Here is a 23,517-nt window from a genome sequence, read left to right as displayed (position 1 = left end):
ATAATAGATTTGTGGTTCAGGAATGTGAACAGTATGTGACGGCTAAACTATAAAAGTTAAAATTTAAGCTTTCATTAAGGGGACAAATATTTGAACTGAAGGTCTGCTGTTAAACTTTTCAGTCCAACCAACAGTCTGAAACCCCAGAATATTAAATTTACTACAATTTAAGACCAAGAGAAGCTCTTTTTCACATCTGAGAGGCTGAAACTTGGAAAAACTCCCCAAAAAATCATTAATTATCATCGTAGTTGTTGATCAATTAATCAATTAATCAATTAAACGCACAATATGTAATTTCAGCTGCTAGGCGTCTCAATCAAAACAATAACAAAAGACGGAGTGTGATGACGGTGTGAAGTAGCAAGGGATCATGGGAGTTGTTGTCTTCATTGTTAAACAACCAGCTTCACCGGGATAGGATTACTCCAGTGTTCATCATTCAGGATGTTTTTACAAACGGACCCGGAGATTACAGGTAAAAACACTGAATAAAGCTGTTTCACCTAAAAAAAAATCAGTGTTTCTCCAACAATGTACGGCGACCACCGGACTTCCGGTACGGGCTGTTAGCCGAGCTGCTGCTAACACTTGTTCGGTTTATTTCTCTTATAACTTTAGATTCAGACGTTCGGTCGGTTTCTCCCGGGAGCCGAATTATCCGCAGAGGTCTCCTCCTCTCCAGAAACAAACGTACACGCAGATTAAAATCGTCAAAATACTAATTAAAGCTGTTTTACCTAAAAAATCAGTGTTTCTCCGACGATGTTTGGTGACCACCGGACTTCCTGGAGGGGCTGTTAGCCGAGCTGCTGCTAACGTTTGTCCAGTTTATTTCTCTGATAACTTAAGATCCAGACGTCCAATGACTAAAATCCTTCTTCCGGCTAAAAGATATAGTTAAAAACCACCTAAATTTATCATGAAAATGTGTCTTAAAACTGAATAAAAGTCAATTTATAACAGTTTGTGTGGAACAACCACAACACCGATGTATTATCTTGTATGTGTGTAAGTTACTCTTTGGTAGACGCCATTGTAGCGGACAAACACAGCGCCGCCGTATGCATCTTGTGCGTGTTTACTCTTTGGTAGAGGAGGTATGACGCCATCGACAGGCGACCAAATGAAACGGTCCGTTACTTTGATTAAATTACAGATTTCTCTGAGTTTGAAAACTGTTGGAAACATTTGGGATAATGTAAGTACACAACTCAACAACATATATAACATAGGTCTAGTTGTTTTAGACATTTTGATGTGGAATAATTACATATTATACCTTTAATCGTTGCAGCTCTATTATAAAAAAGTCAAAATAAAGTTAAATATTCATCTGTAGCTCACATACTAATTCTTCAGTTTGTTCAGTCCGACAGATTCAGACGTAAATGGAGGAAACAGAAACTGTTCGTCACCTGCAGACTCACAACAGTCGACTCTGTCAACTTAAACTCTTCTGTTATTGTCTTAAGATCATCATCGTTATGCTGCCTTTACAGTCAAAAGCTCATTGTAAGACTTTGTCTCTCTGCTTCCTGTGTGAAAATGTTCCCAACAGGTTCCATCAAAGCTGAGCTGTGAGACTTTACTGCTCATCAGACGCAGGCGGAGACTGAAAGAAACTCTCTAAAGATACGGTGAATTAATTAAAAATACCTGATGGGTTGCAGCTGTATGAACAAATACTCAACTTCACTCAGTGTCTCTTCAGCCCAGCAAACTGGGATCCACGTTTGCAAATGTGAACTCTGAAAGACAACTCGCTCTCTGTGAATTCATCTTTAAATTTCCACCACAGTTTTATATGTTCATGTCAGTTTGAAGCTCATGGAAACGTTTGCAGCTGCAGGAAACTGTTCAAACCTCAAAAACTCCCAAAAAGTCCAAACTAGAAATGAATCTAAATCTCTGCTGCAAAACTCTCCTGTTTTAGAAAGAAATAAAACATTTTAATTCATTTATTTTCTGATAATGTTTCAGACAGTTTGTGTTCCGTCTGTCAGATCCTGATAAAGAAATTAAACTATAAAACTTTAAAAAACCAACATAACATAAAAAAAAACAAAAATGCCAAACACAGCTGAGTCCACTGACCCTGAGCGCTGTGTTTTTCCTGATGACCCTGAAGTACACACACAAACACAGCTGTGTCAACTGGTCTGAGCATCTGCAGGTCGGGGGGTCAAAGGTCACAGCAGAGCAGAACTCCATTCAGGTAAACATTTATCATTCAGAGACGTACTGAGAAAAGGTTGTTCATACATCACATGTACAGCTGCAGCTATCAATCATCTTCTTTATTGATTAATCTGTCAATAAAATATCAGAAAAAGTGAAAACTGTTCACCAGAGTCTGAGCAGACCCAAAGCTCAAAAACATTCAGTTTAATATCATAGAAAACAGAAAATCTGTGATCAGAGTATGAGAGGAATTATTGATTGATTATCAGAATAGCTGGCATAGCATGTCGATCACCTCGTCAATTAACCTGAGAGCATGTGAGAGCTGCAGACTGGAGGCTGGAACTTGATTTGACTTGTTTCACTTGTTCCATTCAATTTCATTGTTCATGAGACTCGACTGACTTAAACTGAGTTTAAACGAGGCTGGTTTATTTAAGACTTCAGATCTGATGTATCAGCTGACTCGAGACTTGACCTGGAGCTCAGCGGCGGCGGCGGCGGCCGCGTCTGATCTCTGATGCGACTACAGGACGGAGTGTAAACTGTTGTGAGGTCAGTTTGTGATTGACAGTAACAGGCTGATGTTCCTGGAAACAGACTGTTTGTCACATGTTGATCATCTCTCTGTGAGTTAAAGATCTTTGATCTTTGGACTCACCTGAAGCTGTTTGATTGACAGCTGAATGTAAACAGCCTATCAGAGTCTCCTCAGGTCAAACTCAGCACTTTGTTCTTATTGGACAGACAGACAGGTGATCGGAACATATTGATCTCTGATCATTAGTGTTCACGCACTCTCAGATACAACACACAGATCACAGACCTGTGGTTACCATGGTAACAGCAGTAAGAACTACAATATTTCTCAAGTAGCTACAAGTACCACAAACAGCACTGCAGTAAATGTACTGCAGTAAATGTACTGTGTTATGAGCTGTCACTGGTCTCTGTGGGGTTTTTTTAAAACTGAGTCTGTTAAACATGTGCAGTGATGTCATAGTGATGTAATAGCCATCTATCAGCGTGCTCCTGGTGATGGGCGTGACCTCCGCAGCAGTAAACAGGAAGTTTATCAGTGTTAACAGTGTGTGTGTGTGTGTGTGTGTGTGTGTGTGTGTGTGTATGTGTTTGTGTGTGTGTGTGTGTGTGTGTGTGTGTGTGTGTGTGTGTGTGTGTGTGTGTTTCTCTTCATGTCATTTGAGTTGAACCATCTTTCGTTCTCATATTTAAAGGATCGTTCTCGTTATCTCATTATTTTGGTGATGTTGTCCATCATGTCCATCAGTAAGAACTACTGAAGTACAAGACTGAGTTCAGTGTTCATACAGACACCTGACTTGTTTTAAAACACACGTCCTTTAATAGCAGAGCAGAACATTGCAAACACCACAACAGACTGCTAGAAGGTTTGCAGCACACATTAAAGCATGTAAGCTTCCTGATGAAGAAGCTTCTGCTCTGTTCCTTATTTCCAGTCCAGATCCAGAAGGTATCTGTATCCCTCCACCACCTCCACCTCTTCTCCAAGAAAGGACAAGGTGTTCATCCAAGTCCTGATCCTCCTAAACCAACCATCTCCTCAGTCTCGGCCACAACAAATCCTAAAGCTACAAGCGAATGATGTGAGTTTTTGTGAGTGTTCCTCTAGTTACAGGGATGAGCTGCACAGCTTGACATGTTGCTTTAAATCAAGTCGAGTCTCCACTGCAGAAAAATACTGAAGCTTCTGCATAACGATGCTGATTAACTAGAAACACAGCTGTGAAATAAATGTATGTATGAAAAGAGTGAATATAAAGAATTTTCCACTTTCAGGTGTAAAATAGTGAAACAGCAAATATCAACACAGCAGACGGTTCTTATGTGCAGATATTGCTGATTATTTATAAACCACAGACACTGAGTCAAGTCGTTACAACAAGCGGAACGAATAAACCACAAGATCCCGCTGTCGGAACTTAACAGTGTAACACCGGGCGGAAGTAAACAACACAGGAGCTAGTAGCGTTGGCAGCTGGGTGTCCTGTGTATAGAAGAAGCTTCTCAGCAGGAAAATGACTCATCTGACTTGTAATTAAGCAGCAATGTCTTCAGTTGAGAGTTTGAGAGAGTTAATCAACGAGCGACTAACTGCTGCTGCTGAAGAAATATTCCGAGTTTTTCATAAAACTATCGTCGAGTATGAAACAGAGATCGACCGTCAGCGCAGACTGCTGGATATCATTTGGAAACCTGAGATAAGGTTACAGAGAACAGGTCTGTAAAACCTGAACTGGTTTCATAATATAAAACAGAATAATCAGCTTTATAAACCACCGCAGTGTTTAAATTATATACCTGTAATTGTTTGCTCAGGTGCTAGCTTGTGTATGATGAATTATGTTTATTAGCTGCATTAGCATAATAATTAGCTGCTATGAACACTGGATTAATCCGTTATTTAATGCATATAAAGCCTTTATTAAGGGGTCTTATCATGTTTTCTTTCCAGAGCTCCCACAGAAACATGTCTGGAAGGAAGAGGAGGTTCTGGCTGACCAGGAGAGGAACTCCAGTCTGGACCAAGAGGAGCCAGAACCTCCACAGATTAAAGAGGAAGAGGAGGAAGTCTGCAGCAGTCTGGAGGGAGAACAGCTGCTACTGAAGCAGGAGACTGAAACCTTTATGTTGACTCCTACATGTGAGCAAAGTGACAACAGTGAAGATCAGACTGTGGACTTGAGTCCTGATGAAACTCAGAGTGCAGCAGAGGAAGAGCATGTTGTCAGCATGTCAGTTAAAAGCTCTGTAAAACCAGAACCAACCAACGAGGACCAGCTGCTCCATCACAACTCTCATGTAGCTGAGAGCCGAGATGACAAAGGAGGCAAACACGGAGACTCCACCACATTAAAGACTCACAGTTACACAGACAAACAGTGTTTTAAATGTGACACTTGTGGGAAATGTTTTAAATACAAGTCTATACTGCACAGACATCTGAGAGTCCACACGGGTGAGAAGCCATATAACTGCAACATCTGTGGGAAAGGATTCTGTCAGATGGCAGATGTGAAAAAGCACATGAGAGTCCACACGGGGGAGAAGCCGTACCCCTGCGCCATCTGCGGGAGAAGATTCAGCGACGTAACAAAAGTGAAAGTACACATGAGGACGCACACGGGCGAGAAGCCGTACACATGTAACACCTGCGAGAAAAGATTCTCTCGGCTGGGTGTGTTGAACCTGCATATGAGGATCCACACGGGTGAGAAGCCGTACAGTTGCAGGACTTGTGGGAGAGAGTTCAGACACGGACATCACCTGAAGATCCACATGAGAACACACACGGACGCTCTGGTGAAGTTCTCCAGGTTCTCTGAAGAACCAGACGAACCCAGTCACAGCTGTTTATCTAATATGAGGTGGATTTGATACGATGACTGAACACATGATAAATGTTAAAGCAACACCAGACTGAGAGAAGTTTGAAACTTTGAGAAAAGCTAATCATGTGTTTGTTTGTGTTTGTGTAACTCACACTCATCTGTTTGTTTCCTTGTTGTGAGTTCTGAGGAGCACGATGGACTGACTGACTTTTACTGCTGTCAGATGAATGAATCTGTTCAGAGACGGCTGCAGATCAATATTTATAATGTACAACGATCAGTTTATGAAATATTATTGTTATGAATGAGACTATTCAACAGTATGTTATTAAAATGAGCTGTAAGTTTTTCTGGCTTCAGATTTGAACAGTTTTATGTGGAAACATGTTTGTTTTTAAATGTTTGATTTTCACAGGAAACAAAAGCTCGATATTAAAATAATCCAATCAATAATAAACATATCACTCTAAATGGAGCCACGTATTGATACTTTAACTACATTTATACTGATAATACTTCTGTACTTTTACTTAAGTAACGTTTTGAATCGTGCTAAAACAGTGATGTCACACACAGAGGATGATGTCACACACAGAAGATGATGTCAGGTTGTTTTATTACTGTAGAGAATCACAGCAGAAGGAGAGTATTGATGACATCACAGCTCTATATGATAGAAGCCCCCCCCCCCCCCCCAAAAAAAAATTGCACCAGCACTTCAATAAAAAGCACCAATCACTGCTGACTGCAGAGTCATGTGACCTGTCTGCTGACAGACTGCCGGCTGCCTCCACACAAGGCATTCTGGGACATGAAGTATTCTCGATTTGCCCTTTGACGAGCTCGTCCAATCAGACGCTTCAGCTTAGAGCCTTGAAGACTGAACTCAGGGCAAAACGAGAAAACTTTCTACAAACATTTAGATAAATTAAATAAAACCAACAGCTGAGTGTGTAAATTAGACATGAAACAGGAAGTCAGCTTCACAGTAAAATCTGACTGCTGAATCAGCTGAGAGGCAACAGGAAGTGATGCAAGCAGCCGGCAGTCTGGACAGGAAGTAGATCTCTGCAGGTCAGCAGTTTCACAGGAGAAACCAATCAGACGCTTCAGGGAAATTAAACAAACAAACCAAAAAAAAACAGAAAAAAGGGATATTCCAAAACAGGCAGATTCTGTTAAACAAGGAGATTAAAATTGTTGGTTAAAATAATTTTGGTTAAAATAAAAGCTACTTTACAGCTAACTTTAGTCCCGCCCACAGCACATGTTGATACCCTGTCCCCTCTGACTCCGCCCCCTCACTTCCTGTCAGGATCAGCTGATGACAAACTGCATTCTGGGACCTGTTTCATCACACGATACCAAACTTCAGCCTGACTGATGGAAACAGAACAGACGCTGAAAGTCACAGTCAGCAGCCAATCAGGAGAGCTGCTGCTCTGAACAAATCATTCCTGCATTGTGTTACACGCATATATATAAATATATATTTATCTTGTTACATATATGTCGTTCTTACAGGCCGACATACTAAATAACTATTACTTTTTGTTTCTTTTTTTAAATACAGCTTCCTAAGAGAAATATTATTCATGTCTCCGCCCGGTTGCTGCAGGTAGATTTAAATCAAGCGCACCTGCACCTACTCAAATTATTTCTTCAGCTGCAGCAGTTAATCGCTCCTTAATTAACTCTGTAAAACGCTCAACTGAAGATATTGTTGCTTAATGACGACTAAGATGCATCGACTCGGAGACTTTTAGGGGTCAGCTGATCAATATTTATTTATTAGGCGCATCACAAACGTGGCGTCACCGCGGCGTTATGGTCCGATCTGTCAGAGACGAGACTCGACATGTTGTTAAAGTTCAGTGTGAGCTGGAAAGTGAACGTTATATTTATCATAAACGCGGGTGAGATGAAGAAAAATCATCGTTAATAAAGCAGTTTTTATAAAAACTATAAATATCAGCAGAAGAAGAAGAAGCAGGAAGCTGTTGGATAATAAAGTGCTGACTCAGCAGGACGCTGGCAGACGTGTTCACGTGTTTGTTAGCGTGTAAATTCATTTCACACACGCATGCAGAGTTACATTTAAACTGAAGCAGTGCACACACACATGTTCAGTGAAACAGGTCCCAGATCAGATCTACTCCTGTCAGCTGAAAACCTCGAATCTCCAAAGCAGCAGGACATAACATCTTCATAGCTGAAACTAATAATCCTCTAATTATGTTAATTATTGATGAATCAGCTGATCTTCTCTCAGTTTATTATTTATCTGAAAGGTTCGATATTTGAAGCTCGACTTGTGTTTTATGTGACCTTGTTTTTATTTTACTTCCTTGTTTATTGTGAATGTTTTGATCTTTTGCTTGTTCAAAATAAAACACAGTTTATCATTATTATTATTGTTATTATTATGAATAATAATAAGATAAATGTGATCATCATGAGAGGAAATAAACATTTCTGCTGCTAAAAAATGATCTTCAGACTTGTAATCTTTACTTTTTTCTCTGTGAATCAATAAGTTTATATTTTCAGGGAAAATGATTCAAATCAAACTGGTTGAAGCAGAAACAACCTTTAGCTTATAAACCATAAAATGTGTAAAGTGAGTCTAAAGTGAGTCAAAGTGAGTCTAAAGTGAGGTCTTTAATGTCTCGTTTTACCCGACCAACTGTCGAAAACTCAAAAGTAATAATTTTGTAATGATAGAAAACAGAAAACATCCACGTTTGTGGAGGTGGAACTGGAGAATTTTCAGCATTTTTGCTTGAAAATGACTTTTCTGTTGATCAATTAATCTCCAGAAATCAGAATCTGAGGTGAACAAAGATGAAAATCACAAACTAATCTCAACTCAAAGGCCCCTTACTAGCTTTTCCTCAGGTTTAAACCACACCTTGAGATTATGTCATCACACACACACACGGATCCCCAAGTTCAACGATGAACTTCCACCCTCGTTTGGAGTTTGGCGATAATTCTGATTGGAGGAGAGTGGCGTGATGATGTCACGGGAAGAAGGCGGCGGCGTGGATTATTTTGTTGTCATGTGCGCTGATCAGCGATAAAGTGACGGTGAGAGGAGAGAAGAAGAAGAAATATCCAGATGCTTCAGAGATCATCATCTTCATCTTCATCACATCTGGAAGGAAACAAAGACCAGTTAACGAGCGCTCGATAAATCAATTAGCTTAGCTCGGTGGCTAACGGCAGCATCACGTCTCACCTGTACGGGAGCCTTGTGCAGCCATTTCTCTTTGTCTCCGCCCACTTTCATACAGGAGAACAGGTCACAGACTGAAGGCAACGCCAGCCGCTCCTGAACAAAAACAGTCAGACGACAGTCAGACAACAGCCAAGAAATAATCAGGAAACAGTCAGACAACAGCCAGACAACATTCAGGAAACAGTCAGACAACAGTCAGACAACAGCCAGACAACAGCTAGACAACATTCAGGAAACAGTCAGACAACAGTCAGACAACAGTCAGACAACAGCCAGACAACATTCAGGAAACAGTCAGACAACATTCAGGAAACAGTCAGACAACAGTCAGACAACAGTCAGACAACAGCCAGACAACATTCAGGAAACAGTCAGACAACAGTCAGACAACAGTCAGACAACATTCAGGAAACATTCAGACAACAGTCAGACAACATTCAGGAAACATTCAGACAACAGTCAGACAACAGTCAGGAAACATTCAGACAACAGTCAGACAACATTCAGGAAACAGTCAGACAACAGTCAGACAACAGTCAGACAACATTCAGGAAACATTCAGACAACAGTCAGACAACAGCCAGACAACATTCAGGAAACATTCAGACAACAGTCAGACAACATTCAGACAACAGTCAGACAACAGCCAGACAACAGTCAGACAACAGCCAGACAACATTCAGGAAACATTCAGACAACAGCCAGACAACATTCAGGAAACATTCAGACAACAGCCAGACAACATTCAGGAAACATTCAGACAACAGTCAGACAACATTCAGACAACAGTCAGACAACAGCCAGACAACAGTCAGACAACAGCCAGACAACAGTCAGACAACAGTCAGACACAGAAACAGTGAAAACAAGCTGCATGATTCTGCAGTGAAGCTCAGAGAAGAACAGAACGTGTTTTTGGTGAAATGAGTCTTTAAGTTTCTGTATAATAATAAAGTCAAACACATGCAGCTGTAAACAAACAGCGTCTCTGTTACCTGAGCCTGACTCCTCTTCTTCAGCAGCCATTTGTCCTCCTCCTCCTCAGCTGGACGGGGCTGACCTGCTGACTCCGGAGCAGGAGCGGAGGTCTTCTCCGGAAGCACCCACAGGTCTGGATCTAGAGGGAGCTGGAACAGGGAGGAGGAAGAAGGCTTGAACTGGGAGCTGTGCTCCTCCCTGCTGGCCTTCTCCTCCTCGGGAGCCACCCAGCCGGACAGAGAGGAGGTGAGAGGCTGCAGAGGAGTCCTGCAGGAGGTGTTGGTGGGGTGCAGCCAGGCCTCCAGGATGGCCTGAACCTGTGGAGAGAACGACTGCTCAGTTAGTTACACTTATTATACTGAGAATAATAAATCTGACAAATCCCGTCACAACTGACTCAACACTACAATCATCTACCTCGTCTGAAATGAAGAGCAGCTCCACAACTGTCGGAAAACTTTAAGCAAATGCTGAATATTTAATGAGTATGACAGGAAATAATATCTGAAGCAGCCTGCTGGAAAAGCATCAGCTGATCTCTCTGGTGTTTGAACTGATGAGATGTGACAGTCAGACACACCTGCAGCAGCGACCGTTCACCTGGTTGCAGCTAATTAATAAGACTGAAACGAGTCCCGATCAACACGCCATCGTTACCTTCTGTTCCTGCTCTCTGTGGTGCAGGGTGGGCGGGGCGTTCTTAGCAGTGGACGGGGTGTTCTTGGTCGTGGGCGGGGCGTTCTTGGCTGCAGGGACGCCGTTCTTGTCTCGTCCGTCCTGTTTGAGCAGCCAGAGGTTCAGCGCTTCTTTCCCACAGTTCTCGTCGCAGACGCACTCGGAGTAGCTGGAGCAGAGCTCGTTGGCCCGGCAGGCTTTCTGGACCGGCACCGTCTGCTGCAGCCACGCCTCCAGGGTGGTTGCCGGGGCCGCAAAGACCATTGCTGGGGCCGTTGTCAGGGCTGCAGGTGCTGGAGAGGTCGGGGTGGCGGGGCTGGAGGTGGGCGGGGTCTTCAGGCACTTGAGCTGGCCCAGGTTCTCGATCTCCAGGGCTTTGGTGGTCTGGCAGCAGGAGGAGCAGTCGGCGGCGGGACGGCTCGACCCGACCAGCCAATCATTGCACGACCAGCTTTCCTCAAATGGCTTCAACACCCGCCGCCATCGCTCGGCGTCACACATCGTCTCCATGGCGTCGGCGGGCGGGGTGATGAGCCAGTCGTTCAGCTCCTCCTCCTCCTCCTCCTCCTCCACCTCGGGGGTCTCAGTGAACTCTGATTCGTCGATCTTCTCGATGGAGAAGGAGGAGCTGCAGCTGCTGTTGGTCCTCTCCCTGCTGACGGGCGTCTGGTCCTGCAGGAGCCACGCCTCCAGGTCCCGGAGCTGACCCCAGGCCTTCAGGAAGTCCACCGAGGCCAGGACGGGACAGGAAGCCTGCACAGACAGCAGGACGCCAGATTAACACCGACATGATCACATCTAATACTCCATGTGTATAAATGAACTAATTATAAGCAACAACATGTTCAGCCTCAGACTGAACATCAGGGGCCTGAGAGGGTTAAATTATCTGTCTACAGCTGAATACCCATCAGACTGTTTGTTCAGTCCGACACAGATTCAGTTTATGAACTTTTAACGGCTGACAAACGTTAGCGCTGACAAAACAACACAAAAATCATTTTATCACTACTATTAATACTATCATCATATCATAGTATTAAACCATACCTGGTTACCATGGTTACACTGACTGTCTCTCTCACCTTGCTCTCCCTGTGAGACACCAGCCAATCCTGAGGGTTCTTGCTGGACTGGTAGCCAATGGGAGCGCTGCTTGCTGGACGAGTTCCCAGCAGCCAGTCGCTCAGAGCGCCGGAGTCCATCTTCTGTAGAGACACGGAGGTTCAGAAACAACAAACAACACCAGCAGGAAACTTCAGAAATCAACTATTTATTTTCTTCATTCGGTGCAACTTTTATATTCTATTTTGTTCTATTTTATTGCAAACTTCATCTTTATTCTAATTTTAAATATCTGAATATTAGTTTGTAATCTGTGTTGCAGATTAAAGTCACATTAAACATGCTATTCATGACTTGAATGGATCAATTCCTGTGCTCTGTGTAACTTCCTGGTGGGCGGAGTTACCTGTTTCTTGGAGGCGACGGGACAACTCTGCACCTGAGTTCTCTGGTGGGCGGGGCTCTGAGAGGACACGCCCTCCACAAGCTGCAAACAGGACGCACAAAAATACATCAGACAGTCCACACGACACCTGACGCATATCTGTGTGTGTGTGTGTGTGTGTGTGTGTGTGTGTGTGTGTGTGTGTGTGTGTGTACGTGCGTGTGCGTGCGTGCGTTACCTGTGCGGTGACACTGCCGAACGAGGTGATGGCCTGCCTCAGAGAGCGGGTGTCGGCTTGGAAACTCATCTCAGGTGTTTCTTCTGGTGTCAGACTCAGAGAGGACAACCTGGACGCACAGGAGGAGAAATGAAACGCACCCGGCTGTTAAGACTACACCCACCTTCATCATCATCATCATCATCATCATCATTTAAAGACAAAGAGACATACAGAAACAAAAGATATTCAACATAAAACTGAATAATAAAATACTGAAATTCAAAAACATCACAACAAATTAAAGGTTCATATTCTGCTTCTTCAGGTGAACATTTATATAAATGTTGCCTGCAAGTCAAAAGTCAGGGCTTCAACTCGCTTTAAATGCGTCATTTGTGACAGTTTTTCTACCTTGGTGACAAGCTGATGTTGGTGCTTTGGCACATGCTCATAAATGTCTGTTCTGTAGCCTTGGTTGCTAAGGTGGTTGCTAAGGTGGTTGCTAAGGTGTTTCCATGTGTTGTTCAGCTCCAACATGTACGGATGGATTTGAGAAGTTGACATTTGGAGTAAAGAAGGAGAAAAAGAAGTGAAATCCTGCTACTATAGTTTGTTTACGTAGCCTCCGGAGCCGGAGGAAGCTTCCTGAAGCTGACCAATCAGAACAGAGTGGGCTCATCAGGAGGGCGGGGCCTTAAAGAGACAGGAGCTAAAACGGCCTGTTTCAGACAGAGGCTGAACTGAGGGGCTGCATAAAGGACCAGTAGAAGATAAATAAGGAGTTTTTAACTGGAAATCATGTGAAGATATTCCAGTAGAGACCCAGAATATAAATATAGAGCTGGAAATGAGCAGAATATGGGTCCTTTAAGTCGATTCCAAGAAACAGTCTGACAATCACAGCATCTCTCTGCTGAGATGCTTGTCTGATCCTGAGCAGAATATTCTGATAAAACCAAACCCTCCGTTCATTCCTGCTGCAGCTTTTTTTTTTTTTTTTTTTTTTTTTTTTTTTTTAAACACACAAGTTAAACAGATTCTACTTTTAAGCTGAAAAGAGACGAGTCTCAACAGATCCTCTGCAGACAGACGCCGACACACAAAACTCAACATTTACTGATAAATGTTTGTTTTCGTGGTGGGAAAACTCTTCAGACTGTTATTAAGAAAACCAGAAAAACAGTCATTCAGTGAATCAGTGTGTGTTCTGGGTTTAGTTTCTGAGCCGTCAGACAAACATTAAGCTGAAGTTAGAAGGTGAGAAGCTGCGCACACACGTTATTACATTATATTATCATTTATGACGTCGACCCTGATGGTGTCTTTAGTCTCTATGACAGTAAACTGAGGACAAAACATTTATGGACGAAACTAAACTGAGCTGAAAGGTGACGAGACAGCAGCCACGTAAAGCTCCTTTTTCCAACTAAAAGTTCCAGGAACCAGAGGAACTAATCTAGCGTTTGTGTTTCCGTCACATCTGAGGAACCTGGTGGATCCTGCAGATTAGACTCATGAGAAATTAAAACAATGGAGCGCGTCACTCACAGATGAGGAAACAGCAGCGTTCTTTGTGTTTACTGCTGATGAGTTGCATGTGATGAAAAGCAGAAATGCAGCGAGCGTCTGTCTCCAGTAAATCGTCTGCGTCATGCTTTTTATTTCTGCTTTAGAACCAAACCACATGAAAATAATGTTTTATTTCTCTGAGTCACGGCTTTGTTCTCGCTACCGCCGCTCCCTCTCTTCACTCAGTCTCTAGCTCGCTCGACCACAGCTGCTCTCTCTCTCTCTCTCTCTTAACTTTACTTTCATTGTTAACAAACAGAGAGAAACGTCCTCCTCTCGTCTTCGACCAATACTAGGATATTTCCTTATTTTATGAATAAAGTGGTAAACAAGTTGAAGCAGTCATGTTTGACCAATCAGCGACGGCTCTCCCTGCAAGTCCCGCCCTCAAAGTTCCTGTACTTTTGGAAAGTTAACCCCCTCCCAGCAGGGACTTTTTGGGGGGGTAAAACAAAAACCCTGGTTCCTCAAACACAGGTAAAGGAACTGAGTTTCTCAAAAAGTTCTTAGTCACTGGGGAAAGTTCCTGCAGCTTAATACAGTTTATTTCTAACCTCGATCAGCTGTTCAGACGGTTACAGCTGCAGAGTCGAAGTGAACTCTGGAAATTGTAGGGGTTTTTAGCTGGCTGATGAAATATCAGAAGAGAAACATTAGAGGTTTCAGTCGCCCTTTAAAGTCATCACAAGGAACAGACGGAGCTGGGGGAACACCTGCTGTGTCAGCTGACTACAGAGTAGGAAGCAGAAGCTTACTTCTCCATGCAGCTGGTCAGCTGGTTGCTCAGGTCGTGGCTGCTGTTGGAGTTCTGCAGCTGGTGGGCGATCACGTCGAACTGACCGCGGAGCTGCAACACAGACAGATAACAGAACAAGTCAGCGGGTGTCGAACCTTTTCCATCAAGACAACTGTTGGTTCAGAAATCAGTTTAAAGCTGCGGTTGTGTCTCAGTCTAAGCTGTAAAAGTGTGTAAAGCTACAAACCTTTCCTACTCATTCACAAACAATATCTCTTGTCTTAAAGTTTAAAAAAAATATTTCACATCATTTCAAAATCTCTCTGAGTGTATTTTAGAACTTATTTTATTGAAATAATATCATCAACAACATGAGTTTTTACCCAGTGGAGTCGGTGCAGCTGCTGCTGCAGAGTTTCAGTCTTCAGTTGTTCCAGCAGCTCGATCTGACCGAGCAGCCAAACCTCTCTGCAGCGCAAAGCCTCCTGCTGACGACTCACACAGCTCTGCAGCTCCGCACGCACCTGACACACACACACAGAGAGACAGACAGGTGAGATACAGAGAGACAGACAGGTGAGATACAGAGAGACAGACAGGTGAGATACAGAGAGACAGACAGGTGAGACACAGAGAGAGAGACAGACAGGTGAGATACAGAGAGACAGACAGGTGAGATACAGAGAGAGAGACAGGTGAGACACAGAGAGACAGACAGGTGAGACACAGAGAGACAGACAGGTGAGATACAGACAGAGAGACAGGTGAGATACAGAGAGAGAGACAGGTGAGATACAGAGAGACAGACAGGTGAGATACAGAGAGACAGACAGGTGAGATACAGAGAGACAGACAGGTGAGACACTCCCAGGTAGTGAAGAGGTTTTAGCTGGGAACTCTGCAGTAGTGACGTCACAGTGAGGAAACTGTCTGACTGGTTCATAAACTGATGACATCTGTAGAGCGCTTCCTTTGATCTTTAACATCAGATTGTGATTTTTACTTTAGATCTTCCTGTAATTTAAGAGTTAGTGACGGCGGGCTTCAGGCCGCACACAGACGGGGACGAGCCGGAGGACGACCGCCGTTTAGAACCAGAACCGGAGCGACCCGCCCACCCGCCGTCCGGGGAGAGAGACTCACCGACCGAGAGCAGGATGAGCAGACAGAGAGCCGGAGAGTTTCTGCTGAAAACGAGCAGCGAGACGCACAGACATGAGAGCAGCTGCTCACCAACAGCTGTGTGTGTTTACAGCAGAGAGCAGGAGAGAGGACAGACGTCTCACTCTGCTGCTGCTGCTGCAGAGTCCCGCAGCAGACGCCGACTCAGTACTGATAACACGTTTAGTATTTTACAAATAACAGCAGCTTCTTTCAAATTAAACTGAATGAGCTCACATGAGGAGGAGAGGATCACACACACACAGTTTATGTATCTATATATATATTAACAAATGAAAGGTTTCTAAAAACAACAATTAAACTACAAACTAGTTGATATGGACAGAATCAAATATCTCAATATTTTTGACCAAATACTTAAATATCAATATCACAACAATATTGTAGTGATGACTACTGGTGTTTTTGATAAATAATGTGGATATAATGAGTAAGTGGTTAAAGACAAATAATAGAACAGTTACAACAGTCTCACTTTACTGTAATGCAGCGTTTAAAACCAGGAAGAGACACTTATGTCATATCACAATATTACGATATCCAAAATCTAATAAGACATCTAGTCTCATATCACGATATCGATATAATATCAATAGATTGCACAGCCCTAAATTACACATCTCAGCAGAAACACATGGCCCGAAACAGTCACATGATGCAGTGATGACGCTGCATCAGCTGACCAATCAGCTGGCACCGTGATATCAGAGACAATATGACCCTCTGCCCTGAAAATCAAAAACACACAGAAACACAGTGAGCTTCACCTGCAGAGACGAGCTGAGCACCAGCTGACAGTAGAACACAGCAGAGTTCAGAGCGTTTGATTGCGTAACATCAGAGTCCAGTAGAGTCTGTTCCCAGTCTGTCAGTGCTGTGAGCTCGTCTCTCTCTCTCCCCACTCTTTTATATCCTGACTCTACCACACCCCGCTCTCTCTCTAGTCTTCTATATGCCTCCAGCTCCACCTCCTCCAACACACACACACACACACACACACACACACACACACACACACACACACACACACACACACACACACACACACAGTGCTAACGTGATCTAACCTGTCGCTGGTTAATTAATGAGTCTGGGTTACCGCGGTAACCGCAGGTACAGGACAGAACAACGGGAGGATTGAGGAGGTGATATTTGGGTGTTTCTCAGACAATCAGACAAACACACACACACACACACACACACACACACACACACAGTGAGTCAGCAGTGATGAGTATGTGTGTGTGGTGAGACCGGACAAAAGGACTGATGAACGTCACCGGTCAACCAGCTTCACAGACCGACAGACAAGGATCAGAGAAGAAGAAGAAGAAGAAGAAGAAGAAGAGGCTTTCAGGTTGTTCATAAACAAACTGAGAGGAAACAGTTTATCTGCTAAATATTCACACAACAGCAGCTGATGGTAAACAAATAAGTTTTCAAGTTTGAGCCGCGTGTGGATGAAACTTTGGGAAGGTGTCTGCTCCCTGAGTGGATCCCAGTGGATCCAGTGAGATGTTTTTGAACCCTCGCTGTCAGGTCAGGTCACGGCGACGGCTGCAGCAGACGTGTTGTTCCAGCACGTTAACAGACAGAAACGTCAGCTGAGTTAATGATTGATTTGACTGCAGTTTGTCGTTATGGTTTAACTCGACCAGAGAGACGGCGGCGCATGCTGACAACAACAGCCACTAGATGTTATCACGTTTTCTTGTCATCTGCCTGATCTTCACCCTGCTCCAACACTCTACCTGTACCCTGGTCCAAATCTACTCCAATATGAACTCATTAAAGATGGTTTTTTTTACAGATCGACTCACTTGGAGACGCAGACTCTGATCCACCGCTCTGCTCTATGGCGCTCTGCTGGTGCGCAACAATCTGCATAACTGATTCCAGCACGCTGTTTTGTTTTCTGATCCTTCCGCACCGGTAGGATTTATCCAGACTCGCCGAGGAAGAACGTTTTGTAAATGACAATAAGCCTCAGTAAGGAGATATATCACTGATCACTACTAGGAAACGTAGGAGCCAGCTGCGCTCAACACACACACAGGACTTTTATGTTGTCGTCATTTCTTAGTGGTGTCAGGACGACGGATGCATATCAGCTTTGGAAACGACCTCAATACATCAATACCAATAAAATCAATACAGAAAGGAGACTGATGTGTCTGATTATATAAACACAGCGTCAGGAAAAAAAAAAGACCAGACAGACAGAGCATCATGAAGAGGAGGAGGATGATGATGATGATGAAGGTGCTGACCTCTCGGGCGTTGTCTCTCAGTTGCTGCTCGGCCTTCATCACGCCGCTGATGGCGCCCTCTAGCTGATCCTGAGCCAGTAAGCATTGCTTCATCCCGCTCGCTGCCGCTTCCGCCGACGGCATCCTGTAAAGGAAACAGGAAACAGGAAGGACACGGCGTCCAGGAAAAAAAAGAGGTCAGACCAGATCTGGACTCACGTTTAAATACAGGAAGTACAGCAGCGTGATAAACGGACCAGTATCAGACTGAAACACCTGAACAGACCCTGCTGGTGCCTGAAGGTCTGTAAATACATGCGGTCAAACTTCATCTGGAAGCTCAAAACAAAATAATCTGATTCAAATCCTCTTAGTGACGCAGAACTCTGACTGAGCCTGTCAGCAGCTGTGATGTTGTAGTTTTTCCTGTTGTGACAAAAATACACTTTTTCTCTCTCGTTTCTTTTTTCTTGACTAAACACTTTCTTTCCTCATCTTCACTTCTGCTTTTCACCGTTTCCTTCCACGTTATCAGCTGATGTTTATTCTAATGACCAGTTTAACTCATCTGATGACTTTTTATATTGTATTTATATTTGGATATTAAACCATAGAAACAGAATATAACCCCTGACCTCTGATGTAGATAATTATCTTCTCGATTAATTGATTGGTCCATAAAATGTCATAAAACGGTGAAAAAAACATTGATCAGCGTTTCCTAAAGTCCGAGATGACGTCCTCAAATGTCTTGTTTTGTCCACAACTCAAAGATCTTCAGTTTACTGTCATAGAGAAAATATTCACATTTAACCTGCTGGAACCAGAGAATTAATCAACTAACGGTTGCAGTTCTAGATATAATCATTAGACAGTCGTCGCTGCAGCGTCGTGTTTGTCTACTGAAGGATTTTACAGCTTGTTCGAATGAAAACGTCAGTAAACACAGAGGTCACGGAGGTCACGGAGGTCACGGAGGACGTTCCTACCAGCAGCTCGTCCAGCTGACAGACTGTGTGCAGACAAGTTGGACTTTTTTTTTTTGAATGAATATTATATTCCGTTTCTGCCACTAAATTCATCACACTGCACCTTTAAATGACTCAAAACGATTCATTGTTTATCAAAATAGTTACCAATTAATTTACAACAAAACGTACTTATATAAAAAAACTGACACGTTGATACTTCAGGTGCTTTTAAATATTATATTTTAAATACATACAATCTATTTTCACTTATTTGTTTGGTCTATAAAACATCAGAAAGTTTTGTTTTTAAAGAAAGATAGAAAACAGAAAGTCAGACGCCAGAGAGAAGATGAGTTATTGATAAAATGATCAGTCGATTGATCACTTGATTAATCGACTGACATGTTTTTAACATCCATGTTTGTGTGTGTCTGAGTGACTCAGCTGTCTGCCGTGTTGTGGTGAAGGTCTCAGCTGACACGCACGCTGTTTGTCAACACAGCTGCATTGTGCTCTGTGATTGGTCAGAGGGCTGGTTGATCACCATGATCCACTGGGATTACACCAGTTACACCACTAAACTATTCTCAGACACAAAAACGTCCCGACTGACGCAGAGAAACCTGAAAACTCTTTAAAAACAGGATTCATGTTGAAAACAGGTCGACTCCAACCAACATGTGTCGACCTGCAGGGAAGTACTTCAACATACTGCAGAGTACTTCAACATACTGCAGAGTACTTTAACATACTGCAGAGTACTTTAACATACTGCAGAGTACTTTAACATACTACAGACTACTTCCACATACTGCAGAGTACTTCCACGTACTGCAGAGTACTTCCACGTACTGCAGAGTACTTTAACATACTGCAGAGTACTTCACCACCATAGAGTGTTTGTAATACCTCCAAGAAACGTGGAGTACTTTCAGATACTTCTAGACATGAATAAATACCTACAGACATGGTGTAATACTTCAACACACAGTGAAGTACCTCCAGATACTTCCAGACATGGTGGAGTACTTATAAACATGGAGAAATACCTCCAGATACTTCCAGACATGGTGGAGTACTTATAAACATGGAGAAATACCTCCAGACACAGTAAAGTACCTCAGAAAATAAGTACTTCCAGGACTGATGACTGACATAGTGGAGTACTTTCAGACCCAGCAGAGTATCTCAGTACATTGGGAAGTACCTCCAGACCCAGAGGAGTACTTTAAGACATGGTAAACTATTTTATAAACATACTACGGTACTTCCAAGTACAGCTGAGCACCTCTAGACGTGGATAAATACGTCCAGACACAGTAAAGCACACACAGCGGGCTGCCTCTAGACAAGACAAGTACTTCTATACACAGTGGAGTACTTTTGCATGTTGTGAGGTACTCCCAACAGGCAAGTACTTCCAGCCATGTGCGAGTACTTTAATTTAACAGCAAACGAACCCAAACCTCCTCTGTTCTCCTGAGGTGGGTCTTGGTTAGTGTCAGCAGTATAACTTTAAAGGTTGATGCCGATATTGATCTTTGAAAGGTTAAAAAATGACGACTGATATTAATTTTCTTTCCACAACTCGTGACTTTTTTTTTTAATGGAGGTTCCTTTGAACGGTGACACAGTTTTAAACCCTGTCGTTGGCGTTTCTGTGCTTCAGTTCGCTGTCATTTATCAAGTGAGACATGGACGCAGATATCAATACGAGCCGATATCAGCTGGTACGTGTGTCCTGCCTCAGGGTGCGGCGGAGCTCCGGTATCAGCTGCACGCAGTCAGTCAGCTGAACAAACGCTGATAAGAACGTCCTCCGTGACCTCCGTGTTTACTGACAAAACACACGACTTTCTAATAATTATATCTACAACTGCAGCGATCAGTCAATTAATCCACTCGATGACAACCAGCCCACTAAATTCATCTCTAATTATTTTGATTGAATCAAATCATTGTTTTGAGTCAATTCCAGCTGATTAAATGTGATATTTTCTGGTTTCTTTAGTCCTTTATGACAGTAAACTGAACACAAGACATTTGAGGAAACACTGATTGACGTTTTTCAACATTTTATGGACCAAACTAATCAATTAATCAAGAATCAGATTGCTGAATAATGAATATATATGTGAGTTGCAGCCCTACTTATATCTAATCAATATTTGTCCCGCATGAGTCTAACTGTGGATGATATGGACAATATTAAATGTACAACATATTTAAAAGACTTTTTGTAAACATATATAAGAGGAGAGTTTGTTTTAACGATGTGAAATCATCCCGTCTGTTTGTCAGCTGTTTTTTTTTGTCCTTCCTGCAAAACTGCTGATGTGAAGAAAAAAAAAACCTTTTATAACATCAGAAAACATTAATAATTCAGATGTGATCGTTGTCCTTGAACGTTCAGCGACAGCAGCTGCAGATGTTTCATCAAAACAAGACAATTAAAAGATAATCATTTAACCCTGTTTTTTAATTGGTTTTGTGCTTAAATCATGTTTTAACTGATTTGATTCTTTTTTTTTTACATTTAGTAAGTGAACTGGTATTAAGAGAAACTATATAATCTTGGGCTGCAGCTGATTGATTGATTGATTGATTATTATTCTTTAAAATGTCAGAAAACAGTGAAAAGTGTCGATCACAGTTTCCCAGAGTTCAAGGCAACATCTTTAAATGTCTCGTTATGTTCGTCAAACAGTTCAAAATGCAAAAATATTCAGTTTATAAAAACAGAAAATCTGCTACGATGGAAAAAGAGCTACAGACAGGCTGTGAGACGCAGTTATAATAAATACATTTTCTAATCATAATCACTTCTACTTTACTAAAATGTTTACTTCACTCTTCTACATTCATCTGACAGCTGGAGTCACTTAACAGATTAATCATTTACATATAAAACCTTTGATCATCTTATAAATATTAAACATATTATAGATTATAAGTCAAAATTAGCTCCATCTTGATAAACTACAACAGTAAAATGCTGTTTACATATTTATGCATCAGTAATGATCAATAATCAATATAATATATACTGTTAACACTCATGAGGGGAACGTTTTCTGCAGAACAAGTACTTTAGATACTTTTTTTCTGATAATACTTCTGCACATTTACTATTGTTATTACTTGTGATGCAGTATTTGTACATTTAGATAGTAGATTTTTGGAGATAGGTCTTATTTTTTCTGTCTCGCCACAGAGTTTCTGTAATAACAACGCTGCTGCATGTTTAATAACTGAACATGTGCATGTTAGTCAGTCCGTAACTCTTAAACACTTCCATGTGGAAGCTAACCTGGCAGCTAAAATGGCGAATAAAGTCTGTAAATCCTGTGTTTTCGTACCTCATGCTGCTGACTCAGTGACGGTAAAACACCACAAAAAAGATCCTGAAAACACGACGCTTCCTCAGCTCAGACGTCTGCCGATAACAATGAAACAAAACCGGTTTTTATTTGAGGTTTTCTTGTCACAGGAATGAGGAAACGATCCTCCGACTGTCCGCCATCACTGCCTAGCGGCCTGCACGTACACACAGCCGGGGGAGGGCACTGCGGGAGGGGGCGGCACAGCACCAGGGACCGGTCCTGAATATTCAGCCCGGCATAAACACCGGTTTAACATACAGTAGATTAGTTATTAACTAGGATGTCACAGAGGCCAAGGTATCCAGCTGATAACTCTGTTTCAGGGTAAACATCACATGCAGGTGTCTCTCTGCAACGCGCCAAACTCCAAACAAAAACACCGGCTGTTTACTTCTGTTACGGTTCAACCGGCAGAAAAGACCACATCAGACCAGGTCCAGACCTGGTCTTGCTCCAGCTGACATTAATCTGCCTGTTAGGAAAATGCCGAATTACAGACTGAATCCTTGCAATTTGTAATAAAATTAACAACTAATGTTAAATCAGGTAAAAACTCAAAGATCAGCGGGAGACTCTAAAATTTGAGTTTTTTTTAAGCGAGTTTAGTTTGGGGCTCTTAAAGACATGAGAACATGAGCAAACGGTGAAAATCGATATAAAACGTTATTACTACTGAGATGGAGTGATTAAGATCTGTTTTAAAGTACCAACAGAACTTATATATCATCTTATATTTGTCTTATCTTTTGTTTTCTCGTTAACCGGAGGTCATGTTTTAGCTAAGATAACTTTATCTAGCATTAGCTCATGACATGAGCGCTGCTGCAAACTGACAACACTAACGATGCGACGATCTATTTGAACTAATATCAACACTTTTCTGAAGGTGAGAAGACACCATTTTGTAGCTGTCAGAATGAACAGCTAACAGCACATCAGCTAGCTTAACTGAGCTAACATGCTCCGATATTTTGGATGTAACGTTAAAAAGCTTTCTGAGCCGCAGACGGTTAAACTTACCGGGAGCTTTTGCTGTTGACTCTCGACTTCGATGTCATAAATAATCCAAATAAGTTCGTCGACACGTTAGACTGAGAAAGGTCTCCGTTGAATGCCGGTGTTTTCCACCTGAGCCGCTGGTCAATGTCACGAACACGTCAAGGAAAGGAAAAAAAAAATACAGTGAAGATAAGAGATCTCGCGAGAACATAGAACAACGTCCTGTAAGCATGCCCGCCGCCACGAGATTATAATACACGTACGTCCATGTGTCAGACAGAGATCACTGCTGCCCCCTGCAGGTGACAG

The 23,517-nt window shown here is 42.5% G+C and overlaps 2 protein-coding genes across 4 annotated transcripts; one reads left to right on the top strand and one right to left on the bottom strand.

Moving 5' to 3' along the window:
- Positions 1-284: 284 nt before the first annotated feature.
- Positions 285-6,706, top strand: LOC137197466 (zinc finger protein OZF-like). Of its 2 annotated transcripts, XR_010931432.1 has the most exons (4): positions 285-478; positions 1,562-1,640; positions 3,663-3,809; positions 4,679-4,819. XR_010931432.1 is itself a non-coding variant. In XM_067610898.1 (2 exons), exons 1-2 carry the CDS (start codon positions 4,272-4,274, stop codon positions 5,599-5,601), a joined length of 1,095 nt encoding a protein of 364 aa, XP_067466999.1. In that variant the 5' UTR covers positions 4,132-4,271; the 3' UTR covers positions 5,602-6,706. The 2 variants fall into 2 exon arrangements, 1 of the variants encoding a protein (XP_067466999.1); XM_067610898.1 differs by lacking the exons at positions 285-478; positions 1,562-1,640; positions 3,663-3,809 and adding an exon at positions 4,132-4,443 and having other exon boundaries at positions 4,679-6,706.
- Positions 6,155-23,387, bottom strand: ncoa4 (nuclear receptor coactivator 4). 2 transcript variants are annotated; one of them, XM_067610896.1, is made up of 11 exons: positions 23,230-23,387; positions 17,877-18,000; positions 14,808-14,948; positions 14,444-14,535; positions 12,138-12,246; positions 11,921-12,001; positions 11,535-11,657; positions 10,432-11,202; positions 9,792-10,091; positions 8,797-8,889; positions 6,155-8,712 (listed from the first exon to the last, which is right to left on the bottom strand). In XM_067610896.1, exons 1-11 carry the CDS (start codon positions 23,265-23,267, stop codon positions 8,707-8,709), a joined length of 1,878 nt encoding a protein of 625 aa, XP_067466997.1. In that variant the 5' UTR covers positions 23,268-23,387; the 3' UTR covers positions 6,155-8,706. The 2 variants fall into 2 exon arrangements, with proteins under 2 accessions (XP_067466997.1, XP_067466998.1); XM_067610897.1 differs by lacking the exon at positions 23,230-23,387 and adding an exon at positions 22,186-22,376.
- Positions 23,388-23,517: the final 130 nt, after the last annotated feature.

The sequence above is a fragment of the Thunnus thynnus genome, chromosome 14, assembly GCF_963924715.1.
Source record: "Thunnus thynnus chromosome 14, fThuThy2.1, whole genome shotgun sequence".
Classification (NCBI taxonomy): domain Eukaryota; kingdom Metazoa; phylum Chordata; class Actinopteri; order Scombriformes; family Scombridae; genus Thunnus; species Thunnus thynnus.
This window is presented reverse-complemented; position numbering and strand designations above follow the sequence as displayed.